Raw genomic sequence first — 22494 nt, forward strand, 5'->3', positions numbered from 1 at the left:
GGCAATCCACATGAAGAATAAACAGCAGGAGCAGATGGACTCTTAAACAAAGGTTACGTTTTCTCATGCAAATGTCCTTGTTCAACAAAAAAGAATGGAAGGAGAGTATTTAAAATGCATAACCAGATTTGTTCCTAAGCAAGCTTTTTTACACAGGTGGCAAATGTCTGCATGACATTGTCCGCAATTATTTGAAATCATATCTGAATGATTTTTCAAAATAAGTTACTAAAGACTACATCAGTAATGATATTTTCTACATCACTATTAGACAGCTTTGAAAGGACATGCATATATACAAAGGCAACACAAAGGAAATACTTTCCAAATCAATAAAAAGAAATTAGCAGCAGGAAATAGTTGCATCAGAAGGCTAATGGTGCCAGATCCACAAAATCTTCTAAAGTTCAACAATTTTGTAAAAGATTGACTTGGTGGTTCATGAAAATGCCCTGTGACTTTGATTGCAGAATATGAACCTTGGGTCTAAACTTTCAGATCCCAAGAAGTGATGTCAAGGATAAAAGTGACAAAGTAAAATAACAGTAATTGCAAGGAAATCCCAAACTGTATTGAAATGTTTTATCCATACCACTTAGACATTTTAAATGGAAACCAAAGCTATAGCTCTTGTATGGTCTGAGTTTGATTTTTTATTCATTGCCAAAATGAAGGCTAAGAACACTATAAAATAGTAATATTTTGCATTATAAATTAATGCATGATATTAAAGTAAATCTTGTTTTGAATTAGAATCACAGCAGAAATCCATTTAAGGAGATCTGATCTCATTGCAAAATAACAAGAAAAGAACTATACGCAATGCACTTTTGGATTCCGTAACACAATTTAAGAATTATGCACATTTACTTAAATCCCACTGAAATCAGTGGCATTTATTTCAAAATAAAAAATGCATAAGATTTTGCAGTAAACTGGAGTTGAGTCTTTATTGATTAAGAATCAACACTCCCCTCCATAATCCAAATAACATAAAACAATCAGAGGGGAAAATATATCAGATATTTAGCTCACCGTGAGAGCTAGTTGGGGTTGGGGATCATATAACTGAATTCTCCTCTATGAAAAATAATCTCCTCCTCATGGAAAACTAGCAACTCAGGGCAGAGACTTTAGCTTAGTATTCTCTCCAACCATATGTAGCAAAAAAATACTTTTTTTTTTGGAAAGAGCATTCAGTCATATGAGTCCCCAATCCACAGCCTAGACAAAGGCTATTAAAATGAAGTGAAAATGAAGCCATTGTTTTGAGCCTTCTAGAAGAATTATAAAGCCAGTTTCAGCCGTTGCAATTTTGACTCTCCTATGTTATGTATTGGGAGAGTGCAGTATTATGCACAATCGTTTCCTATATTCACATGTAACATCCTTTCCTATACATCCAGGGCAACAAAAGTATTTTCCAGCTTTGGTACATGTGTAGGTTTGCTATTCCCCTGCCCGGGGTGGGGAATCCCCTGCCCCCATCTTCTCCCCCCCACCCCCACTTACCTAGCCAGCGGGGGTGTCCCCCCAGGGCGCCCCCTCAGCGGAGCGCTCCCGCACCCTGCAATGGGCCCATTTTGGGCTGAATCAGGCCCGGGGGGGATAATTCAACCTCCTTGCCGAGTGCTGTAGCGCTCCCAGGCCACCCTTTGACCCGCATAATGATGTCACTTCCCAGAAGTGACATCATCACACATGCTGGGAGCGCGCACACAAAGATAGAAACTCAACACTTGCAGGGTAAGTGCCAGGGTCCCAGTCTCCCACCAGGGGACTCACAGGACCTGGCAATCCTATACGTGTGATTAGAAAACCAGATTTTTGAGGGTACGCATTTGGGCACATCGATCCTGGAACATACTTGTATTGCCCCAATTCACACATAATGGTGATCACACATAGAGCACTTTCTCAGTACACAAGGTAGAAGCACCATAATGGAAAAAAAAGGGCAAAGGCCACACCGAATAGGATTTACATGCATCTAACTCTCTACTGAAGTGTGGCCTCAGCATTCAATAAAACAGAAGCTTCAAACTCTCTTTGAATGTAAGTGCCAAGCACAGTGCTGCTTACCTTCAAGAGACGAAAGGTGCTGCTCCGCTTCCAAATACAGCTGTGAAAAAACTGGCCTGGGAACTAAATTATTTGACCGGAGAGAGGCCTCAATAGAATTATGCAGCACTTCTTCAAACCGTGTTGTCTTGAGTTGCCCAGCATAAGAATTTCCCATTTTCCTGAGAAATAAGTTTGAGGAAGGGTTTTTTAAATATATATATATGTTACAATTCCAAATAAAACGAGAGAGAGAGAGAACAAGAATCATCTGTGGGGAGGGCGGGGCATAAATTGAATAAAATATATAAATTAATAGGTTTTATTCTCACAAACTAAGGAAACACAAGAACCCCCAAAAGGCATTTCTCACAACAGAAGCAAGTTTGATATTGTGCTTGTTGAGGCAAAGATTGACAACATTTACTGAACAAATCCTTTGAAAACAATTCACTGAACAGATCCTGAGGGAAAATGCCAGGAAGACATGGGCCGTCGTCACACGGCCACAAATTTAGCGCCAAACTAGCTCCATCTCCCGCTTAATGCTCACCTTATTCCGGCTCTCTTGAGATTTCGCCATTCTCCCCAATTCACGCTTTGTGACTCTTTATGTTGTCTTTATCCACTTCCATGTGAATGCCCTGGATCGACTATGAACGCTTTGCAACACCAAAACGCTCACTCTCCCTGATCACCTGTCTCACCTAACACTGATTCTCCTGCCCTACACTCCCACAAGCCCCAGTGCGACCCGCAATTAAGCCTCAAAGTATTTTTTTTAAAAAAATGTCAGCCTTTAACGCTATAGCGCTATTCTGCCATGGGTGGGAAACCTCTGCTACCTATCACGGTTGGCTTTTGGGTTGGCCCAGCACAACATTATAATAGAAGAGTGATATAACGCAAATATGCGGAAAAATTTTTTTTAAAAGGGGGCGAGATTTTTAGGGCCCCATTTCTGGAGGCACTTTGACTGACCGTCGAATTGCGCTTTTCCCTTTTAATGTGACTGACTGGAAGCGCAAGCAGTCGTCAAAAGATGGGAGAATCCATTCTAATAACGATAACAGAAGAAACGATTTCTAGTGCAAAATTGACGAAATAAGGGCTCGTGTGACGACGGCCATGGTCACAGACTTCTGTATTTTGCCAGAAAGGCGGCAAGCTCTTTGGATGTTTCTGAAGATGCTGGTTAAAAACAAAGTCTAGTTAAACCTCTGGGTTGACAAACTGACCTCAATCAAAGGCCTCCTCCATATGAAACAAAAGTCAAGGGGCACCTTAAAGACTAGCCATTTTTATTCCAGCATGCGTTTTGTGACTCAGAGCTCCCTTCTTCATATGCATCTTTAGTCTTTAAGGTGTCTGTGGACTTTTTAATTTTTCTCTTTTGCTACAACAGACTAAACATGGCTACCCCTCTGGCATTGTCATGAAAGTCACTGATCCAAAGGCAAGGGAAAGAACCTTTTTAAATGGCTCTTTTTTGATACAATAATGATGATTATCATGCAACAGGTCAGAAAAAATAGACCCAAGGCCTATCGGCATTTTTAATTAAATTATTTATGAATCATGCATACTCTTCCATTCTCCTTTCTTTCTTTACATATTAAAAGATATAGAGTTAGGCAGACATGAAAATACTGACAAACATGTTTCGTTAGTCTGTAATCCCTAAATCAATTATTTCGATGTCTAAGGAAAGGTTTTCAAATGATCTCAAAATTGTGGAGAAAAACAAATCAGAGAAGCTTATACCACTGGTTCATCTGATTAAGCATTTAAACCCACTAATTTCTATGAGCTTACTCTGCATAGGGCTGTACTACCTGGGTTGGATCTCCTGGTGATTTCCTTTGAAAGAAGGGGGGATGATTTTCACGATCCCCCTCACGCACACTGCAGCTCCCCACTTCTGCTGTTCCTGTGAGCCCCTCACTGTGGGCATTTGGGTTGCAGTGGAAGGAGGGAGGCAAGAAAGTTGCAGTCTTGCTGACAGAAATCCTACCTTCAGTGGAAATTTTTGGCAGGATTTAACTATTATCATATATACTATGTTCCAACCTTTCTTAGCCACCTCTTTTCATATGAACCTACATGTCCTGTCTGGTCACCTTCAGAGGCTCTGCTTTGGCTGCCCCCACCATCTGAAGCTAGATGCAACCCAAGAATGGCCTCCTCAGTCATGGTGCCAAAACTTTGAAACTCCCTCTCCAGAGAGATTCATCTATCTCCTTCTATTGGGTCTTCTGCCAGTTAGTAAAGACGTTGGTTGGTTGGTTGGTTGGTTGGTTGGTTGGTTGGTTGGTTGGTTGGTTGGTTGGTTGGTTGGTTGGTTGGTTGGTTGGTTGGTTGGTTGGTTGGTTGGTTGGTTGGTTGGTTGGTTGGTTGGTTGGTTGGTTGGTTGGTTGGTTGGTTGGTGTACCCCCAGAAACTGTTATTGTTCCTCCTCCCTGCTTGTGGTATGTGTTGTATGTCTATATGTTTTTACTGAATTGTTTAAATATTTTATATATATATATATATATATATATATATATATATATATATATATATATATATATATATATATATATATATATATATATATATATATTTATATACTTAATTTTTAATGCTGTAGTAATGTTTTGATGCATGCCACCTTGGGGAAAGGTAGCATGGATATGTTTCAAATAAATCAATAAATAACCTTCTTCACAGAGTAGTTGTTAGGATAAAATAGAGGGCAACAATGTATAATAACATTTGATTTATATACCACCCTTCAGGACAACTTAATGCTCACTCAGAGCAGGTTACAAAGTGTATTGTTATTATCCTCACAACAAACACCCTGTGAGGTGGGTGGGACTGAGAGAGCTCCAGAGAGCTGTGACCAGGGCCAGCACATCCATGGAGGTGGTGCCAGCAGCCATCTTGAGCGCAGACCGGAGGCAGGGGCACGTGCCGCGGAGCTGGCGGTGGAAGTGCTGGCGGCTGAGCGGAAGGGCTGGGAAGCCACCTGTGTGCTGTCCCAGCCACCTACCACGCCTAGCCCACAGCTGAGCTGCTGCATACTCTCAGCCCTCCTGCTCAGCTGCCCCAATGCTACCGCCATTGCCAGCATGCACTCCCAGCCAGTCGCAGTAGCTGCGGGCCAGGCACGGCAGGCAGCACGCAGAGCAATTGAGCGGGAGAGCTGGGAGGATGCGTGCGCGCTGCCTTGGCTGCCTGCCACACCTGGCCCGCAGCTGCTGCGCCCGGCCAGGAGCGCGTGCTGGTGGCAGCAGCGTGGGGCAGTCTGAGTGGGCAGCCTCCCAGCCCTCCCGCTCAGTTGCCCCATGCTGCTGCCACCGCCACCAGCACACAGCTGCGGGCCAGCCAGGTGTGGCAGGTGGCCAGGGAGGTGCGGGGCAACTGAGTGGGAGGGCTGGGAGGCCACCCGCATGCCATCCCAGCTGCCTGCCACGCCAATGGGGTGGCTGGCTCGCAGCAGCACGCCCTGCGTGATGATGCACAGTGACATCATCATGCAGTCCACGTGAGGGCAGCAACACCCCTGAAGTTGCCCCCAGGTGCAGGTATCTGGCCTCAGGCGCCAGAAACCCTGGCACTGCCCCTGGCTGTGACCGGCCCAAGGTGACCCAGCTGGCTTCAAGTGGAGGAGTTGGGAATCAAACTCAGTTCTTCATATTAGAGTCCTGCACTCTTAACCACAAGATACAAACTCCAAGATACAAATATAAATAAATAAAAAAGAACAAAGAAGCAAAGGATGACCAGAGCAGAGACAAGGTTAACCTGCACTGATGAAATCCCATCAGTCTGTTTATTTGCATGGTGTGGTGAGTTGAGGTGTTGGATTTGGATCTGAGAGACCCAGGTTCAATTCCCTACTTTGCCAAGAGGCTCAGTAGGTGACCTTGAGGCAGTCTCTGTCTAACCTACACAAGGTTGTTCGATGTATTGTCGAAGGCTTTCACGGCCGGAGAACGATGGTTGTTGGGGGTTTTCCGGGCTGTCTTGCCGTGGTCTTGGCATTGTAGTTCCTGACGTGACACTGAGAGATCTCTGTCTTTTGGTGCTACACCTCTGAAGATGCCAGCCACAGCTGCTGGCGAAACGTCAGGAACTACAATGCCAAGACCACGGCAAGACAGCCCGGAAAACCCCCAACAACCTACACAAGGTTGTTGTGAGGGTAAAATGGGGAAGGGAGAGCATGGCTGCTTCCACACACGTTGGATAATCCACTTTCAATACTCTTTAGTGAACATTTGGAACTGCTTTTCCATGTGTGGAACAAAAAATCCACTTCCAAAGGATTGCTAAAGTGCATTGAAAGTGCATTATTCAACATGTGTGGAAATGGCCCATGTCAGCCTCCCTGAGCTCACTGGAGAAAGGTGGGATAAAAATGTATGAAATGAATAAATAAATGGACAAGAGCAGCTGGCATTTAAACCACATAAACTTTAGCCCCAATAAAGCCAGGCAAATCTGTGACATTTCTTTTTAACCAGTCTGGGTGCAGGAGAGTAAATACATGCTGGTGACCCTGAATGTGCTAAGCGGAGTAATAAAACAGCGCAAGGAAGTTTGACATGACTTTGTTGTGCTATTGAACTCTGTATCTGCTGCACAGATTTATGCCTTTCCGTCTCCCTCAGACACAAGTGGGTGGTGCAGGAGAAGGTTTCAAATGCCTGTGAAATTCCAAACAATGATCAGAAATTGGCCAGCTAAAGGCCCTATAGAACAAGAAGTGGGTAGGGGAGGGCAGCAAGTCCTACAACGCCAGTAACGGATGACTCAAAGAAAACACATTGCATTTACATCATACAAAGGAAGGTAAGGAAGAGCTTGGAGAGCAGTTTAAATCTGTATGATTGGCAAGGGGGAGAATAAAGACCACACAACAGCGGATGAGTATCTTAAACAACACACCTGCCCTGCTTAGAAAATAAAAATATAAAAGGATCACACACCACAGCAAGAAAGAAAACAGCAGGTATAGTAAAAAAAAAAAAAAACATTTCTTCCTTGCCTTTTCTACAAAAATAAGAACCGGGTAAGAAAGTTGCCTCCAGCCAAGCAGAATTGAAGGTAAATGGCATTTCTGTGGTTTGCAAAGTGACGGGAGAAGACCGAAGCAGATTGTATGTGTTGCTCCTATCAGGCAAGGAAGCCAAATTCAAGTTCGATCATTGCCAGGTTTTGTCACATTTCTCTCCAAAGGGAATCACATGGATGATCATTAGGGTTGCCAGCTCTAGGCTGGGAAATTCCTGGAGGTTTGGGGGTTGTCACCTGGAGAGAATTGGGTTTGGGAAGGGGAGGGACCTCCTCAGGGTAGAATGCCATACAGTCCACCCTTTAAAGCTGCTATTTTCTCCAGGTGAACTCATCTCTGTTACCTGGAGAACGGTTGCAATTCTGGGAGATCTCCATCCGCTACCTCGAGGCTGGCAAACCTAATGATCATATGGTGCTGCTTCCCCAAACAGCTGTAGCTTGCCAAAGAAGAATCCTCACAATCATAACACATGCTAATACAATAACAAAAGCTGAAGTAACAGAAAGTATGAGAGAGAAAGGGCCGAATAAATTGGTACTGGAAACCTCAAGCTTAGGAGTACAGTTTATTCCCTATAGGTTCAACATTCTATGTCCGCACTACCCAATAATATCCAGTAATGCTTCATTTGATCCAGGCACTAGTGGGGGAAGAAGGGACTCTGAGGACCTAGCCACATGATCTATTTTCTCCAGGTCAGTAAGTCCCCAGGCCAAGTTGCACTTGCTACATGTGTTCTGGGAATTGGTGCTTCCCCAGAACACATTGACCTAAGGACCACAATTCGTGGGAAGAGGGTGCATAATCCTTCTCCCCTGCAGCATTTTCCTTGCTGGAAATAGTTTTGAGGGGCACTGTTTGCCCTGTTAGGGGCTCCAGATGTATAAGGGGTGTTTGGGGTCAAGAAAATGGGGGCAAGGGAAGGCCTAACCCAGACTTACTTGGAGGGACTTAATTGCAGGCCTCGTGGGAAGGTGAGGTGGGGGCGCATGGTGGCCCCCATGTCTTGCCTGGACACTGAGGGGCGGGGAAAGGGTTGCAGGCCTGGGAGGCACGTTTTTTTCCAGGCCCGTCACTAGACCTTGTTGAGGAAGACTGGCCCCCACCCCTCAGCACTTGGCTCATGGCCAGCATCCCACCCAGTCCTCCCTGTAGTCACAACTTTGGAGGGTAGTCGGCAGATTGGGTATGGGCACCGATCAGTTTGAGGGGAAACTGAGACCATGGGCTCAGTCTCCCTATTATGGGGGTTCCCTTAAGGAGTCTGGGGAGTGAGACATGGCAGGTGCATGACCAGCTCAGAGGCTATGAGGTCTGCCTCACTCCCAGGTGGCAGGGGATCCACACAAGGGTGTACACCCATGTGGTATCCCACTAACTGTGATCATATGGCTCCCCCTCTCAGCTGGGGTCTAAGGGGGCATGGGTATCATTGGCTGGCAGGTGGGTCAGCTGATGCTCGGATCTGTGCCCTATGCAGCACCAGTGCTCTGCAAGCTGTAAATCAATAAAGTTGTGGCCATCACTGTTGTCTGGTGTGTTTTTGTCACCTTGCCCCCTCTACCCGCCCCCCCCTGCCCAGCGCTGGCCTGCAACACATCTTCTGACCCAACTTACTTGGGCAAAATGCATCATATAGATAGGTCCTCCATTTCTGTTGTCTGAATCATGCCAGTGCGTTCATTAATGTTTGCACCTATAATCCAGGGTATCAAATTCCTGCAGAGGATAAAGCAGAAATCCCTTCCTATAAAAAATGCATGCAGCCAGGGAACATGAAGACTCTACTAACTGTTAAATCATTCTGTTTTTCAAAGAAGTTGATCCAATAGGTTGAATCATATGAAGGGTGAGAACAATGGTGTTTGCAGATGCATTTTCCCACTCAGAAGCCTCCTGAGATCTCTGAAAAGCTTTGTATGACCCACATGGACACCACCCTAGTGGCTGCAATGAGGAGGAAGAACTATGCGGTCGCTGTTCTTACACCAGTGGAATTTCCTTTGCAAACAGGTGAGAACAATTTTGACCAGTACCTTGTTACCTCCTCACTGCAGCCATATGGATTTTGTTGTTGCTGCTGCTGTTGATAGTGTGGGTCTTAAAACATCTGGTATGAGTGTTGCACAAGTCCCAGAAGGAAGAGGAAAAGCCAGGATGAAACCTTGCCATGATAAGCCTTGCATTGCATCATAGGATCCAAGCCATTGTCTTTACCACCACTGAATTTTTCCAAATGTCATTTTATGTGTTGCTGTAGGATAATCACTGGCTGAAACAATTGCAATAGGTTTACTTGTATCTTTTCTCTTGATGGTGACGGTAATAATTGATAGGCAAGTGTGTTCCTTTCCGCACTGCCTACTCCTCAGAAGCATAAAACTGGATAAAGATTTACCAGGTATCCTACCAAAAAAAAATCAGGAACTTTGAGAGCATGATCATCAAATGCTGGCAGTGGTTCTGAAGACATGCAAGTTACAGGAGCATGACACAATAGCGCTGCAGATTGTGCTGGTCTTCTGTAGCGTATTGGCCCTCTTGGCTCACCGTAGGTGGTGGGGTGGATCTCAGCTTCAGTTAGGCTGAGCCTGTCTCCTTGGCTTTATTTCTGTTCTGGGGTTTTGCTTATTCTCTCTGCAGCTGTAGTTCTTAGTTTGTCCTGTTAACCATGAAGTTACAATAAATCTTTCTCCAACCCTTTGGAAGCAGCCTCTCCTTTCTGAAGACATTACATCTTCTGTGTGAGCCCCCCTTCCCCATTGTAGCTTAAAGAAATGACATGGTAGAAATGACCATGGTATGGTTTTTTAGAACGAACGAACGAACGAACGAACGAACGAACGAACGAACGAACGAACGAACGAACGAAAGAAAGAAAGAAAGAAAGAAAGAAAGAAAGAAAGAAAGAAAGAAAGAAAGAAAGAAAGAAAGAAAGAAAGACAACAGTTAACAAGTGAAATCAGTTCAGAATACTTCCAGCAAAGCTGTCTCCTGTTAAACTTGGTTGTTGCTCGCAAACCCTGACATGAAGAGTACAGCAACTCCCTGCTCAAAATAAAAGTACCAATAAAACAAGCTGACTTGTCTCAAAGGAAAACTGAATTTTTTAGCTTCAGCAGGTGAGAGAAGTTTGCATGTGGAAAAATGCTCCTGTAAGAAGGCTGCTAGCTTCTTCCAAGTGCCCCCATTTCATTTCCTGTTCTTTTTTAAAAAAATCATTTTATGGCCTTTATTATTTTGGTCAGAAATCAGTTGAATTAAGAAGGGCTGCATTTCATCTCCATATCCTATGCTAGAAGTTTTCACTGCTTATCACCAAGCAACAAGGATTCAAATTTAGAAGTGTCAAGCTGTTGAATACATCATATGAGAGAGAGAGAAGAGAAGCTCAGAGTTGGGAAAGTATTCTTCTCCTAATTTTAGATGGAAGAATCAAGCTATTTTGAGAAGGCACAAAAAGTTAGAAGACCGATATCACAATCCTAAGCAGAATTGAAGTCAGTGGTCTTAGAAGGGTGTAACTCTGTTTAGGATGGCAATGTAAGACAAGAAAACTGTCTTAATATCTACACAAATTCCACTACAATAGAAAATTTCAAATAATTATGATAAAGAGTTGCCTGTCAGACATGCTACACTGAGGCTGCATGAAAAAGGGCTCGTGGAAGCAAAAAGAAGACATTTTGAGAGCTAGTGTGGTATAGTGGTTAAAGTGGCAAAGTTCAGATTAACCACTCTGCAATGGAAGCTTGCTGGATGATCATGGACCAGTCACATACTCCAAATGTAACCTACCTCACAGGGTTGTTATGAGGATAAAATGGAGAAGAATGATGTAAGCCGCTTTGGGGGCCCCTCGGGAGAAAGGTAGGGTATAAACAAAGTAAATAAATACATACATACGTAGTCAAAAGACCTGTCTAACTGTACTTTAGATTCTAGGAACACTAGGAAAATAAACAGCAGTATTAGGATGCAGCATATTTTGGTGAAGACACCAAAAACACCATTCATCAGCTTCATTGCTGAATTTAGTGGATTATGAATCCATAAATATTACAAATTGCCTAACTAATTCATTTTAAAGTGGCAATACTTTCTTGAAAATGTTTTCAGTACAATTAATTAATCTTATTTGCCCTTCCGTGTCAAAAATCAGTTTGTCTATTACTATTGAATTATAGAGCACAATCTTTTAAAAGTAGATTCCACAGCTGCACGAGGCATTCCAAATGAATTTCTTCTGCATGTGTGCATAGCCCACCTGTCTCTCTTAGCTTAACATTTTGTAACATTTGATAAATGGTTTATACGGCTGCTCCTCATCTCTTTAACCCAATGATAAAGCCAGATTAATTAAAGTTTGTATGAGGTTAGGAGGGGACCCCCACCCACCCCGGAGATGGCCATTTTCACAAATGATTGATAAAATGGATTTTGCATTTCCTGTGCTAAGCAGGAAAGCTACAATAGCTAGAATGAACATTTTAATAACTTTTTTAAAAGACTGCCTTCTGTCATTGGCTACTTTCAGAAATTATGCTAGGGAGGATGCTTAACTGTTCAGCTCACTTCCATTCCTCATTGCATGGATAACCTATGATGTCAAGTCATGTGTGAACCTTTGCATATTATGGCTCATTCCACCTTTCAAAATCTCTACAAGATTGTATTGAGTTTCTGTTGCAGATGTGTGCAAAGCCACAGTAAATGTTCACTTTTTCTGACTTCCATACACGTGTGAATCTGCCTAAAGTACAAACTAAATAGCATGTCCCAGAGAGCAAATAGCATCACCCCAGAGAGCAAAGTTTGAAGTTTTCCTCCATCTTACATGAATCTTCATCCAACAGGGGAATATATCAGTATCTTATATTGCTGCTGCAGCATAGTGATTAAGTGGTTGGGCATTCTGCTGGTTTGAATCTCAGTACTACCATGAGCTCAGTAGATAGCCTTGGGTAAGCCACTCCTTTTAACCCCAGCTCCTCAGATGTATTGTGGGGATAATAATCTGTTCACCGTTCTGAGTGGGGTACTAATCTGTCTAGAAGAGTGGTAGACAAGCACAGTTGTTGTTATTGTTTATATACAAATAGCCAAGTGGCCACGATCTGTGGATACTTAAATCCAGAGATAGGAGCCATGAACAGACAAAACAGATCTTCCCACACATCTGAAAAAATGCCCCAGGTTTTCAGAAAAATCTGAAATTAAAAAAAATACATTGGGGGGATTAGAAAAAATGATAAAAGGAGTGCCTGTGGCTTTAACCAGATGTCTTCAGTGTGTGTTGCTAGGCAACCATAACAGTTTAGGCAGTATTTCAGGCTTGGTTTCTATCAGGACAAGGCAGGGGCCTTTCTGGGGCTGTCTTGGCCTTTGAGGGAGGACTCTTTGGGGCCAGGCCCAGAAGCAAACACCAGAGAAGTTTATTCCACATGACTTGCATGACTCACCCAGGCCTAGCTAGTTTATTTATTTAATTCAATTTATATTCTGCCCTCTCCACAACAGCAAGCTCAGGGTGGATTACATACAGTATAATACATTTATACATTAAAATACAGATTAAAACCACATAAATATTGCTATTGTTCAACAGCAGTCTTCCCCCCACCCCACCCCCGCCAAGCCAGTGTAGTGTAGTGGTTAGAGGTTCAGAGTAGGATCTGGGAGACCACAGATTTGAATCACCACTCTGCTATAGAAGCTCGCTGGATGATTTTGATCCAGTCACACACTCTTTGCCTATCCTACCTCTCAGGGATGTTGTGAAGGATAGTGGGGAGATGAGAAGAATGACGTAAGCTGCTTTGGGATCCCATTGTAGAGAAAGACAGAATAGAAAAGAAGTAAATTAGTAACTATAGATGAAGATGGGGGGGCAGATAAAAGATAAGTTGATTAGTGGGTTGAAAGGAGAGAAGGACATAGGGAATGGCAAGCATCTGGAGGCTGCCAAGAGGAGGGAAAGAGGAAATAGCACAGGGAAGGGTATACAGTGAAGTACTCTAAACAGTCCTTTCAGGTTCCCGCCATGAAACTGGGTCATAGCGAGGGGAAGAGGAAAAGTGAAGAAGTGAGCTGTGATTCACATATTAATAGAAGTTTTTAAAAAATTATCATTAGCCCACAGCTCTACACATAGCAGGTGAATAAAGTACCCATTTATCAGATTAAAGACACATACTAACCAGAAAAGATAGTGTACAAGTGTCATCACTAACATTCTTGTATATAAAAAGTCTCAGTTACTAGATGTGGTTCGACTTGCTGGGCTTCCTCAGCCTTATACATCAGAAATATAACTGACAGTGCAATCCTAAACAAGAATTATACCCGTCTAAGCCCATTTACTTCAGTAGACTTAGAAGGGTGTAACTATTTAGGATTGCACTACGGACAGTATCAAAAACCATCCTTCTAGGATTACTAGAATATTCACATAGTATGAATTCCCTACATTTACAATATTTTAACTTTATATACTGTTTATCTGAATAATATTTAGAGCCAGTTTGGTGTAGTGGTTAAGAGTGTGGGACTCTAATCTGGAGAGCTGGGTTTGATTCCCCACTCCTCCACTTGAAGCCAGCTGGGTGACCTTGGGCTAGTCACAGCTCTCTGGAGCTCTCGCAGCCCCACCCACCTCACAGGGTGTTTTGTTGTGGGGATAATAATGACATAGTTTGTAAACCGCTCTGAGTGGGCATTACGATGTCCTGAAGGGCGGTATATAAATCGAATGTTATTATTAATCGAATGTCATTAGTGTGCAAGGACTAATGCCTTCCTCCCCACTATCTTCCTGAGACAAAATGGTCCCAGGGAAGGTTGCCCCATTTTGGAGCAAATTATCATTAGCCCACAGCTCTACACATAGCAGGTGAATAAAGTACCCATTTATCAGATTAAAGACACATACTAACCAGAAAAGATAGTGTACAAGTGTCATCACTAACATTCTTGTATATAAAAAGTCTCAGTTACTAGATGTGGTTCGACTTGCTGGGCTTCCTCAGCCTTATACATCAGAAATATAACTGACAGTGCAATCCTAAACAAGAATTATACCCGTCTAAGCCCATTTACTTCAGTAGACTTAGAAGGGTGTAACTATTTAGGATTGCACTACGGACAGTATCAAAAACCATCCTTCTAGGATTACTAGAATATTCACATAGTATGAATTCCCTACATTTACAATATTTTAACTTTATATACTGTTTATCTGAATAATATTTAGAGCCAGTTTGGTGTAGTGGTTAAGAGTGTGGGACTCTAATCTGGAGAGCTGGGTTTGATTCCCCACTCCTCCACTTGAAGCCAGCTGGGTGACCTTGGGCTAGTCACAGCTCTCTGGAGCTCTCGCAGCCCCACCCACCTCACAGGGTGTTTTGTTGTGGGGATAATAATGACATAGTTTGTAAACCGCTCTGAGTGGGCATTACGATGTCCTGAAGGGCGGTATATAAATCGAATGTTATTATTAATCGAATGTCATTAGTGTGCAAGGACTAATGCCTTCCTCCCCACTATCTTCCTGAGACAAAATGGTCCCAGGGAAGGTTGCCCCATTTTGGAGCAGCACCTGCACTGTATACTTCACAAGCCTGAATCATTAAAAGTTTGAGCCTGTATGTCAGTCTGATGTGCATGGGGGAAGAAAACACGGGGTGGAGGGCATCACAAGAAGAAGCTCACGTCAAAAGCAGGATACCTTTTTTACAAATTACAATCAAAACCAGTCTCCATGAAATACAACCCAAAAATGTTACAGATGAGCACCAATGTTGCCAGAGTGGTGTTGCCACATCAGACTCTCCAGACTGAAGGAATGTTCAGGTTGAAGAAACATTTTGGCCATATAAAATGTCCCATATTTCCAATATGGAAAAAGAAAACAATCTCCTGGCTTTAGCCATTGTGTGTATCTGGAAGCTTTACTAATCTTTACTGCTACTAATTGTTGTTGTCCTGAAATAAGGACAGCCAATTCCCAGTTATGGTGTTTGCTTTTTATTTCATCTTTTGAGTAACGGAGAACAGCTCCAAAATCAATTGGCTGTAAGTCTGGTACTGCTGTCACAGGCTGAAAGGTAATATATGATATGGCTATAAATACATTCGGCAACTGAGTTGTATCCTGTAAGTGTCTTGATGGGCCTCTCTTACAGGAAACTCTGTATTCTAATGTAGATTTCTTGAGTTTTCCTACAGCATCTCATAAATGCTGCAGGTGTTACTTGGGGGGAAAATGACTTTTAAGTGTCTCGATCCAGGATCCTATGCTTGCCCATCCCAAAGCTCCTTTTTGTCTCTTCCCCTCCCTCTGTTCAGATTTTCTGCTTATTTTGGAAGGACATATGGCTTCTGATTGTCACATATTCCTTGAAAGAACTGAATGTATAAAACAAACGGAGCTTGTTAAGCAGTGGGGGAAAGTTAAGTAAAGGGTTACAGCAGATAAGAGTAATGAGGCTTGAGCGGAATGAAAACTACCTTTATCTCCTATATGCTCTTGCCTATATGCTCCTATATGCTCCAAACCTCAGGCTTCAGATCAGAGGCTGTTTTCATAAGTGATGTTCAGATGGGGGATTCTGTATGTGTGTGTGTGTGTGTGTGTGTGTGTGTGTGTGTGTGTGCGCGCGCATTCCCTGCATTTGAAATGCAAACATAAAATTGACATTCTGTAGCATGTACGTTTGGTTTAAGCACTAGCTTTTCTTTCCCACCTTGTGTATAAGTTTTTCACCCTGTACTAACAAGATTGGGATGGGTGTGTTCTTCTAGAATGCAAGCTTTTTTATCATTTGTAAAAAGTCACAAACTAGACAAAGTTAAGCATTTCTACTTCTCGTGGATTTCAGCATAAGAAAATGAAACATATTAAGGCTGGAGTTCTAAGAATACTTTCCTGGGAGTAAGCCCCATTGAATAAAATTGGCCTCTCTCCTGAGTAGACCTGTCAAGGCTTACTCCATAATTCTCCCATTGACAATGACTGGATTTAAATGTACTTGGGTTTTTTATGGGATGATGCCCATAGGTGGTCAAAATTTAAATGCCTTGGCTCTTCAAATCCTCCATTTTGAAACAGTAGTTCTGTAAGGCGGCTTACTGAGTGCTTCTGAACTCTAGTGTCACTAATCCAAAGGAACCTATTATTTTTCCAGCCCTCAAAAACAGATTTAGCTGCTTCTGAAAACAACAGTCCTGGACTGAGCAATAGACCAAACAAGCATTCCAGTCTCACCTCAGTTTTGAACCATTTGTGGTTTAGAACCAACAATTCTGATTAGATTCCTTAAACTGTAAAAAATGGAAGTAAGAACAACCTGTCTCATACAAGTTACTGTTAGGATGTATATGTTTATAAAGTACTATGTACATAACTGTACCATATAAACCATCATTTTGCAAAATGTTGATTCCCACAGAAATGTGGTCTGTAGTGGAATAAAAATGTAAACTGAACAGGCTACAAAAAAATCATCATGTTAGAAAGCTACTCAGTCCAAAATTCTGAATTGTATGGCTCCCTCTGCAATATTGTTTTAAATATATAAATATTTAAAATATTAAAATGTTTCCAGGTCCTGTTTGGTGGTTTCGTTTGTTTATTTCCAATTGCTTAAGGTGTACGGTTATGGTTCTTCTCACACTTTTCTCAATAACGCTGTAGGCTAGAATCTCAATAAGACAAGGAAGAGAAATTCTGAAAATTGCCATTGTAACAATGATGGATTTATAAAAATACATAGCTATTAAAATAAAATATTTCCCTATAATGGAGGTTAGAGGATACCACAGTGGTCCAAAGCAAAATCCAAAAACAAAAGCTATGTAACACCTTAGAATAAGATATACCTCTATGCAGTCTAAATTTATGTCCATCATACACACAAAATTCAGGGCCAGTATTACAGTCAGATTATGAGAATTATTTTATAAATTACTACAGTACTGTAGAACACTGCTGCCATTGTTACTGAATGTGTTTTTGGCACTATCCTGTGTGCTGAAAATCAAACTAGTTTCTCTGGCAAGTGCATTATTCAAAAAAGAGAGAGGGTGCACATCAAAACAAAAATCTAATTTGTTCTTTAAACTGTATTTTAGCATACTCCCCCTTTCTCCTCAGCATATAACTCAGAAAACTATAGTCATGTGAGGTAGTGTTAAAAGACCTGAGCCCTCTCACAGAATTACCATTGGAAGAGAATGTAGTAAAATGTATTGCAGGGTAATGACAAGTTAAAGTAGTTTAATTCTGTAATGTACGCATATTCTGAGACTCAAGGCAACAGCACCAAGGACTAGAATGTACAGGCATTTCCTGAAAGGAAGCTTTAAAGGTGAGGAAAATATTTGCAAACTGACACCACATCGGGAAAGCTGCAATTTCTTTCCAAGAGTCAAGTCCTGCTTTATGTTTGCGTTTCTGTGTGTAAAGAGAGATAGATTTAAACTGCAATATAAGCATTAATTTCCATACAGATCTCCTCAGACATCCTATCACTGCAAAACATTTGTTTTTCTTTTAAGCTAGATGAGGCAGAGTGAGAAAAAAACCCTAATATTACCACAAGCAATAGCTAAAAAGGTTTGGGTGGGAAAATAACACAACAAAATAAAATTATTTTTCAGTGCGCCAAATCATGCTTGTGGCATTATAATGAAGCACGAGTGGATTTATCAACTTTAAATTGATATCAGTTTAATGGTATTATCAGTCACTATAGTTGTTAGAGCTAGGTCAGAGGTGGCCAGAAGATATACTGCAATCCATGAGCAGATCACTAGCCAATATCCAACAGGATACCTAATACTTACTGGGATTCTTGCAAAGAATTAGGTGAACCGGAGGGTCTGATTCTGCCGAGCATGTCTTCTCAAGTAAAAGTGCATATTTAATACAGATTAAGTGTGCCACAACTCTCAGAAAATCCCGAGTATGCTTTTCTTGCTTTGTATATTTAAAAATACATCAGTGAATCACAGGGATTCTAGTTTTTTTAAAAAGTAGACCATCCAAGACTAAAGTCAGCCTGCTTCTGGAGCAGGTAATAAAGCCATTTGCAAGTTTCTCATCTGAAAAAACCTCAGTGGCATGGAAGGGGGGAAACAACATGAATGTTTACACACAGCAAAACATACCGTACCTTACAGAGATGAGGAATGCAGGGTCCCAAAATCACACCCCACAAGTCAGCTCCATGGCCTGAAGCATGATGAATTTACTGAGCGCTGCCGAGCTTGGAAGGGTGGTTGGTTAATAGCTGCCAACTCTGGCTTTGCTTGAGTTTACTTCCCTTTGATTCTGAAGAGAGCTTGTCAGCCTGACTGAGTAACCCTCTGGAAACAGGCGCAGCATGCAACTGAACACTTGGTCAGGTCATCGTGACATGAACATTCTTCTGTGACAGCAGAACAGAGGAAGGATTCAAAGCTATCTCTCTTCTGTGGCCACGGCGGAAACAAAATAAGGACTCCACCACAACCTAGCAAGCTGTTCTATAATTTGTGTGCCCGATGGGCTAGATGATAAATAGCATGCTTTTTTTCCCCTTTATGTCTTATTAACACTGAAGTGTTGTGCTAGGTCACGGTGCTCCCAGTCAAGCACTAACCAATCTGTCAGTCTACAGCACTCTGAATGTCAACAACTGCCTCCTCTCCCTTTTTAAAGGAACAGGGTTGCACTTTGCACTAGACAGGCATCATCACAGAGGTGCAGTGCTGTGGGTTTTAAGTGTTCCTCATCTTGCAACACAGAAGAAAGGATTCATAAAAAACCAGAAGATGTGGCTACATCAAATGCGAGCTGTTTGTCTGGCCTCTTGTGTGTGAGAGAGAGGAACAGAGTTTCATGATGCTTAATGTTATGGGGAGGATGGGGATTTATGGACTAAGGAAGGGTTTCATTAGGAGGTCTTATTACTTCCCCTCAGCAAGAATGGGGTTTGGTCTCAGGGCTGAAAGAAAACTTCCCTTGATAAAGAAGTGGGAACAGTTAGGAGGGGGTGGAAAGGCTGGGCATTGAGAGGCACAATATGAGCATTGTTAAAAGTGTGTGAAGATGGCAGTCCCACACACCTCCCACGGCACTGCAAATGTGATTTTTTAATGTTTTTATATCTACCTTCCTTGACTTCTCCAAGTTTACTTTTATACTAGTGTCAAAAGTTGTGCTTTATAGATTAAAGCAAAGTTTTTGACTGTTTTAAAAGAAATGGATTGTGCCACAACATCTGATTGAGTTTATGCTCAACCTGTACTCTGGTCAAGTGGCTACTGTTAGGACATAATATGGGGAAACAGAATACTTGCCAACTGGCAAAGGTGTCAGACAAGGATGTACATAATCTCCCAATCTGTTCAAGGCATGAGTCCTTACTGGAACGCCAGTTCGAACGTACATTCATCCTGTGCTGTTCCAGCTGCACTGGCTCCCAGTGGAGTTGCGGATCCGGTTCAAGGTGTTAACCTTGGTGTTTAAAGCCCTTCACGGACTGGGACCTGCATACCTGTGGGACCGCCTCTCCCATTACGTCTCCTGCAGGGCGTTGTGCTCTGCTAACAAGCAACTCCTGGTGGTCCCCAGCCCGAAGGACATCCGTCTGGCCTCGACCAGGGCCAGGGCTTTTTCTGTCTTGGCCCCAGCCTGGTGGAACGCTCTCCCGCTGGAGATCCGGGCTCTGTGGAACCTGTTACAGTTCCACAGGGCCTGTAAAACAGGTGTTCCCCCCTCTTCCTCCTAAGACCACAACTTTTTCTGGGACTGCGCTTGGCCATATGCTGTGGCCATATATATACCTATATACAGACTCCCAACTGTTTATTTATGACGCCTGGACCATTTTAATGATTGTTTTAAGATTATTAATGATTTTATAGTTTTATGATTAATTTATTGTATTTTTATGAATGTTGTGAACTGCCCTGAGCCCATTCGTGGGGAGGAAGGGCTATAAATCAAATAAAATTGTAAAAATAAAATATGCAGAACATATTTAAAAAGATGGATTAGATTTAAAGGAAAGTGGAGTGAAAATTTTTGGAAGAAATATGAACAATTCAAGATATACAGATGGAATTTTCTGCCATGTTACTGGCAGAAAATAGTAAAAACTACTGGTGAAGGTTAAAGGTGAAAATGCCAAAGCAGGATTACAGCTGAACATCAAGAAGTCAAAAGTAATGATTACTGATGAATTACATAATTTTAAGGTTGACAATGAAGAAATTTAAATTGTTAAAGATTTTCTATTATTTGGTTTGATCATCAAGAACAAGAACATGTTATTAGGGACCGAGATCAAGTTAATTTCTACTATGGCGTTCCCCATTACAATGTATGGATATGAAAGTTGGACAATGAAGACAGCTGACAGGAAGAAAATTGATTCATTTGATATGTGGTGCTGAAAAGAGTTTTATGGGTATCACAGATGGCCAAAAAGACAATAAGTGGGTTCTAGATCAAATCAAGCCTGAATTCTCCCTAGAAGCTAAAATGACAAAACTGAAGCTATTGTACTTTGGTCACATCATGAGACAACAAGCCTCACTGGAAAAGACAACAACACAAGGAAAAGTTGAAGGCAGTAGAAAAAGAGGAAGACCCAAAATAAGATGGCTTGACTCAATAAAGAAAGCCGTGGCTTTCAGTTTGCAAGATCCTAGGAAGGCTGTTAATAGTAGGGCATTTTGGAAGTTCTTAATTCATAAGTCAGAAACAACTTGATGGCACATAACACACACACAGGTTGTGTGTGGTAGTCCTCCTCCTACTTTGCAAGCGGGGGGAGAACCGAGGTGAGGTGTGCCCCTGGCAGCAGGCAACCTTTGTGAACCCTAGAGGGCACCAAGATTGGGTATCTTCCACCACATTACCACCGCATGTGTCCTTCACCCCGATATGAATCTTCTATCTGGGCCACTACTGTCAATGCATGTGCTGCTGCATACCTACACTTACATGTTGCTGCTTCTCTCCAGGACATCCCTCTGGTTTTCTTTCCCACAACAGCGATCACTTCGGGTCCTGTCACTCTCCCTTGAGGGTTGTTCAGATTCCCCCGACAGTGGGATACAAATGTCTGGTGGCTCATGGGTTCCAACAGGTCAGGTCCATGCTGCCAGTCAGGCTCACCAAAGTTATGGAGTATATTAGCCTCCTTGATCCTTCACCAGCAAAGTTGGAGCCCATTCCCAACGGATAATCCTCACCAGTCAAGGTTGTTTCAGGTGCCATGAAATTCACCAGTCGATGGGATGCAGGTTTGCTGCAAATGATCCAGGCTAATGCTACAAGAAAGTTATATGAAGAAGCTGCTTGCTTCAGTTGGTGAATCTCCCCCATCTGCTGACTTGAGTCATTTCATGGCCAATTTCATGGCCTGGCGGCTACAGAGGAATATATAGCAGATACAGGTTCCCCAACGCTACTCCTAATTCCCTCCCCCGCTTTCTCCTAACAGTCCTCTAACTCTGCAGGCAGGAAAACAGGCTGTGTGATTCACGGACTGCTCAAGGTCAAGCAGGCACCCAGACCCGGAGAGATTACAACAGGAACAAACATCTCCCGTTCCCAGTTTCCAACCCCAGGTTCAAATAACAGAATCACCCCAACAGCATCAGCTTCAGGGGGGTATTGAATATGACAGGTGATCCTGAACACCTGACGTAAAGATAAACTGATTTTCCCTGTTCTGTTGTGTTGCCATCAAGCCTCCATTTTAATTTTTTTTTTTAATTTTATACCACTTCTCCCTTGAAACAAGGCTTGAAGAAGTTTACAAAGATTAAAACCGCAATAAATAATATACATTAAAACTGGGAAGATCCCACCAGAATACAGCCAGTAAAACAATGTAATCCCAATAACCTGGACAATCCAAAATTAGGCAGCCAAGTGGCAAAAGTTCCCCATGCTGCATTATGGCAGGTTCAAAGCCTGCTGCAACAATTCTGCTTTGCATTTTGGTGTTCTCCCACACTATACAAACACACTTACCATTTTGAGGACATGGTACCAGGTTCTTTCTGTGAGATGCTGTACCTTCTGTGGCAGTTTAGCATTAATTTACATGTATTCATATACTTTTTGCTAGAAGTAAGCTATATCTGTTCCCACTCAGACATTAAAGGTGTAGTTCTAAGTAGAGTTATACTCAGGAGCAATTTAAACAACATTTTAACAAGGCACCCACAAAGGCAAAAATAGGGATAAAGTATCAACACTGTTCTATCAGGATTAGGTATCAAAAATTGGGACTGTTTCTGGTAAATAGGGACTGCTGTTGCCCATGACTATGGTGATAAAACCAAACTATTTTTGAAGTTAAGTTTAA

General features: G+C 42.3%; 1 protein-coding gene across 1 annotated transcript in view; it reads right to left on the reverse strand.

Annotated features, from left to right (window-relative positions):
* The window catches only part of GREB1 (growth regulating estrogen receptor binding 1), a 106538-nt gene extending 88162 nt beyond the window's left edge, over positions 1-18376 (reverse strand). The window contains exons 1-2 of the mRNA XM_054980064.1: positions 18301-18376; positions 2083-2243 (exon numbers count right to left, since the gene is read on the reverse strand). Of these exons, the coding sequence (XP_054836039.1) occupies positions 2083-2239 (157 nt within the window). The 5' untranslated portion in view covers positions 2240-2243; positions 18301-18376. The remainder of the gene's footprint in view (positions 1-2082; positions 2244-18300) is intronic.
* Between the last annotated feature and the right edge of the window lie 4118 nt (positions 18377-22494).

The sequence above is a fragment of the Eublepharis macularius genome, chromosome 1 (genome assembly GCF_028583425.1).
Source record: "Eublepharis macularius isolate TG4126 chromosome 1, MPM_Emac_v1.0, whole genome shotgun sequence".
In the NCBI taxonomy this organism is placed as follows: domain Eukaryota; kingdom Metazoa; phylum Chordata; class Lepidosauria; order Squamata; family Eublepharidae; genus Eublepharis; species Eublepharis macularius.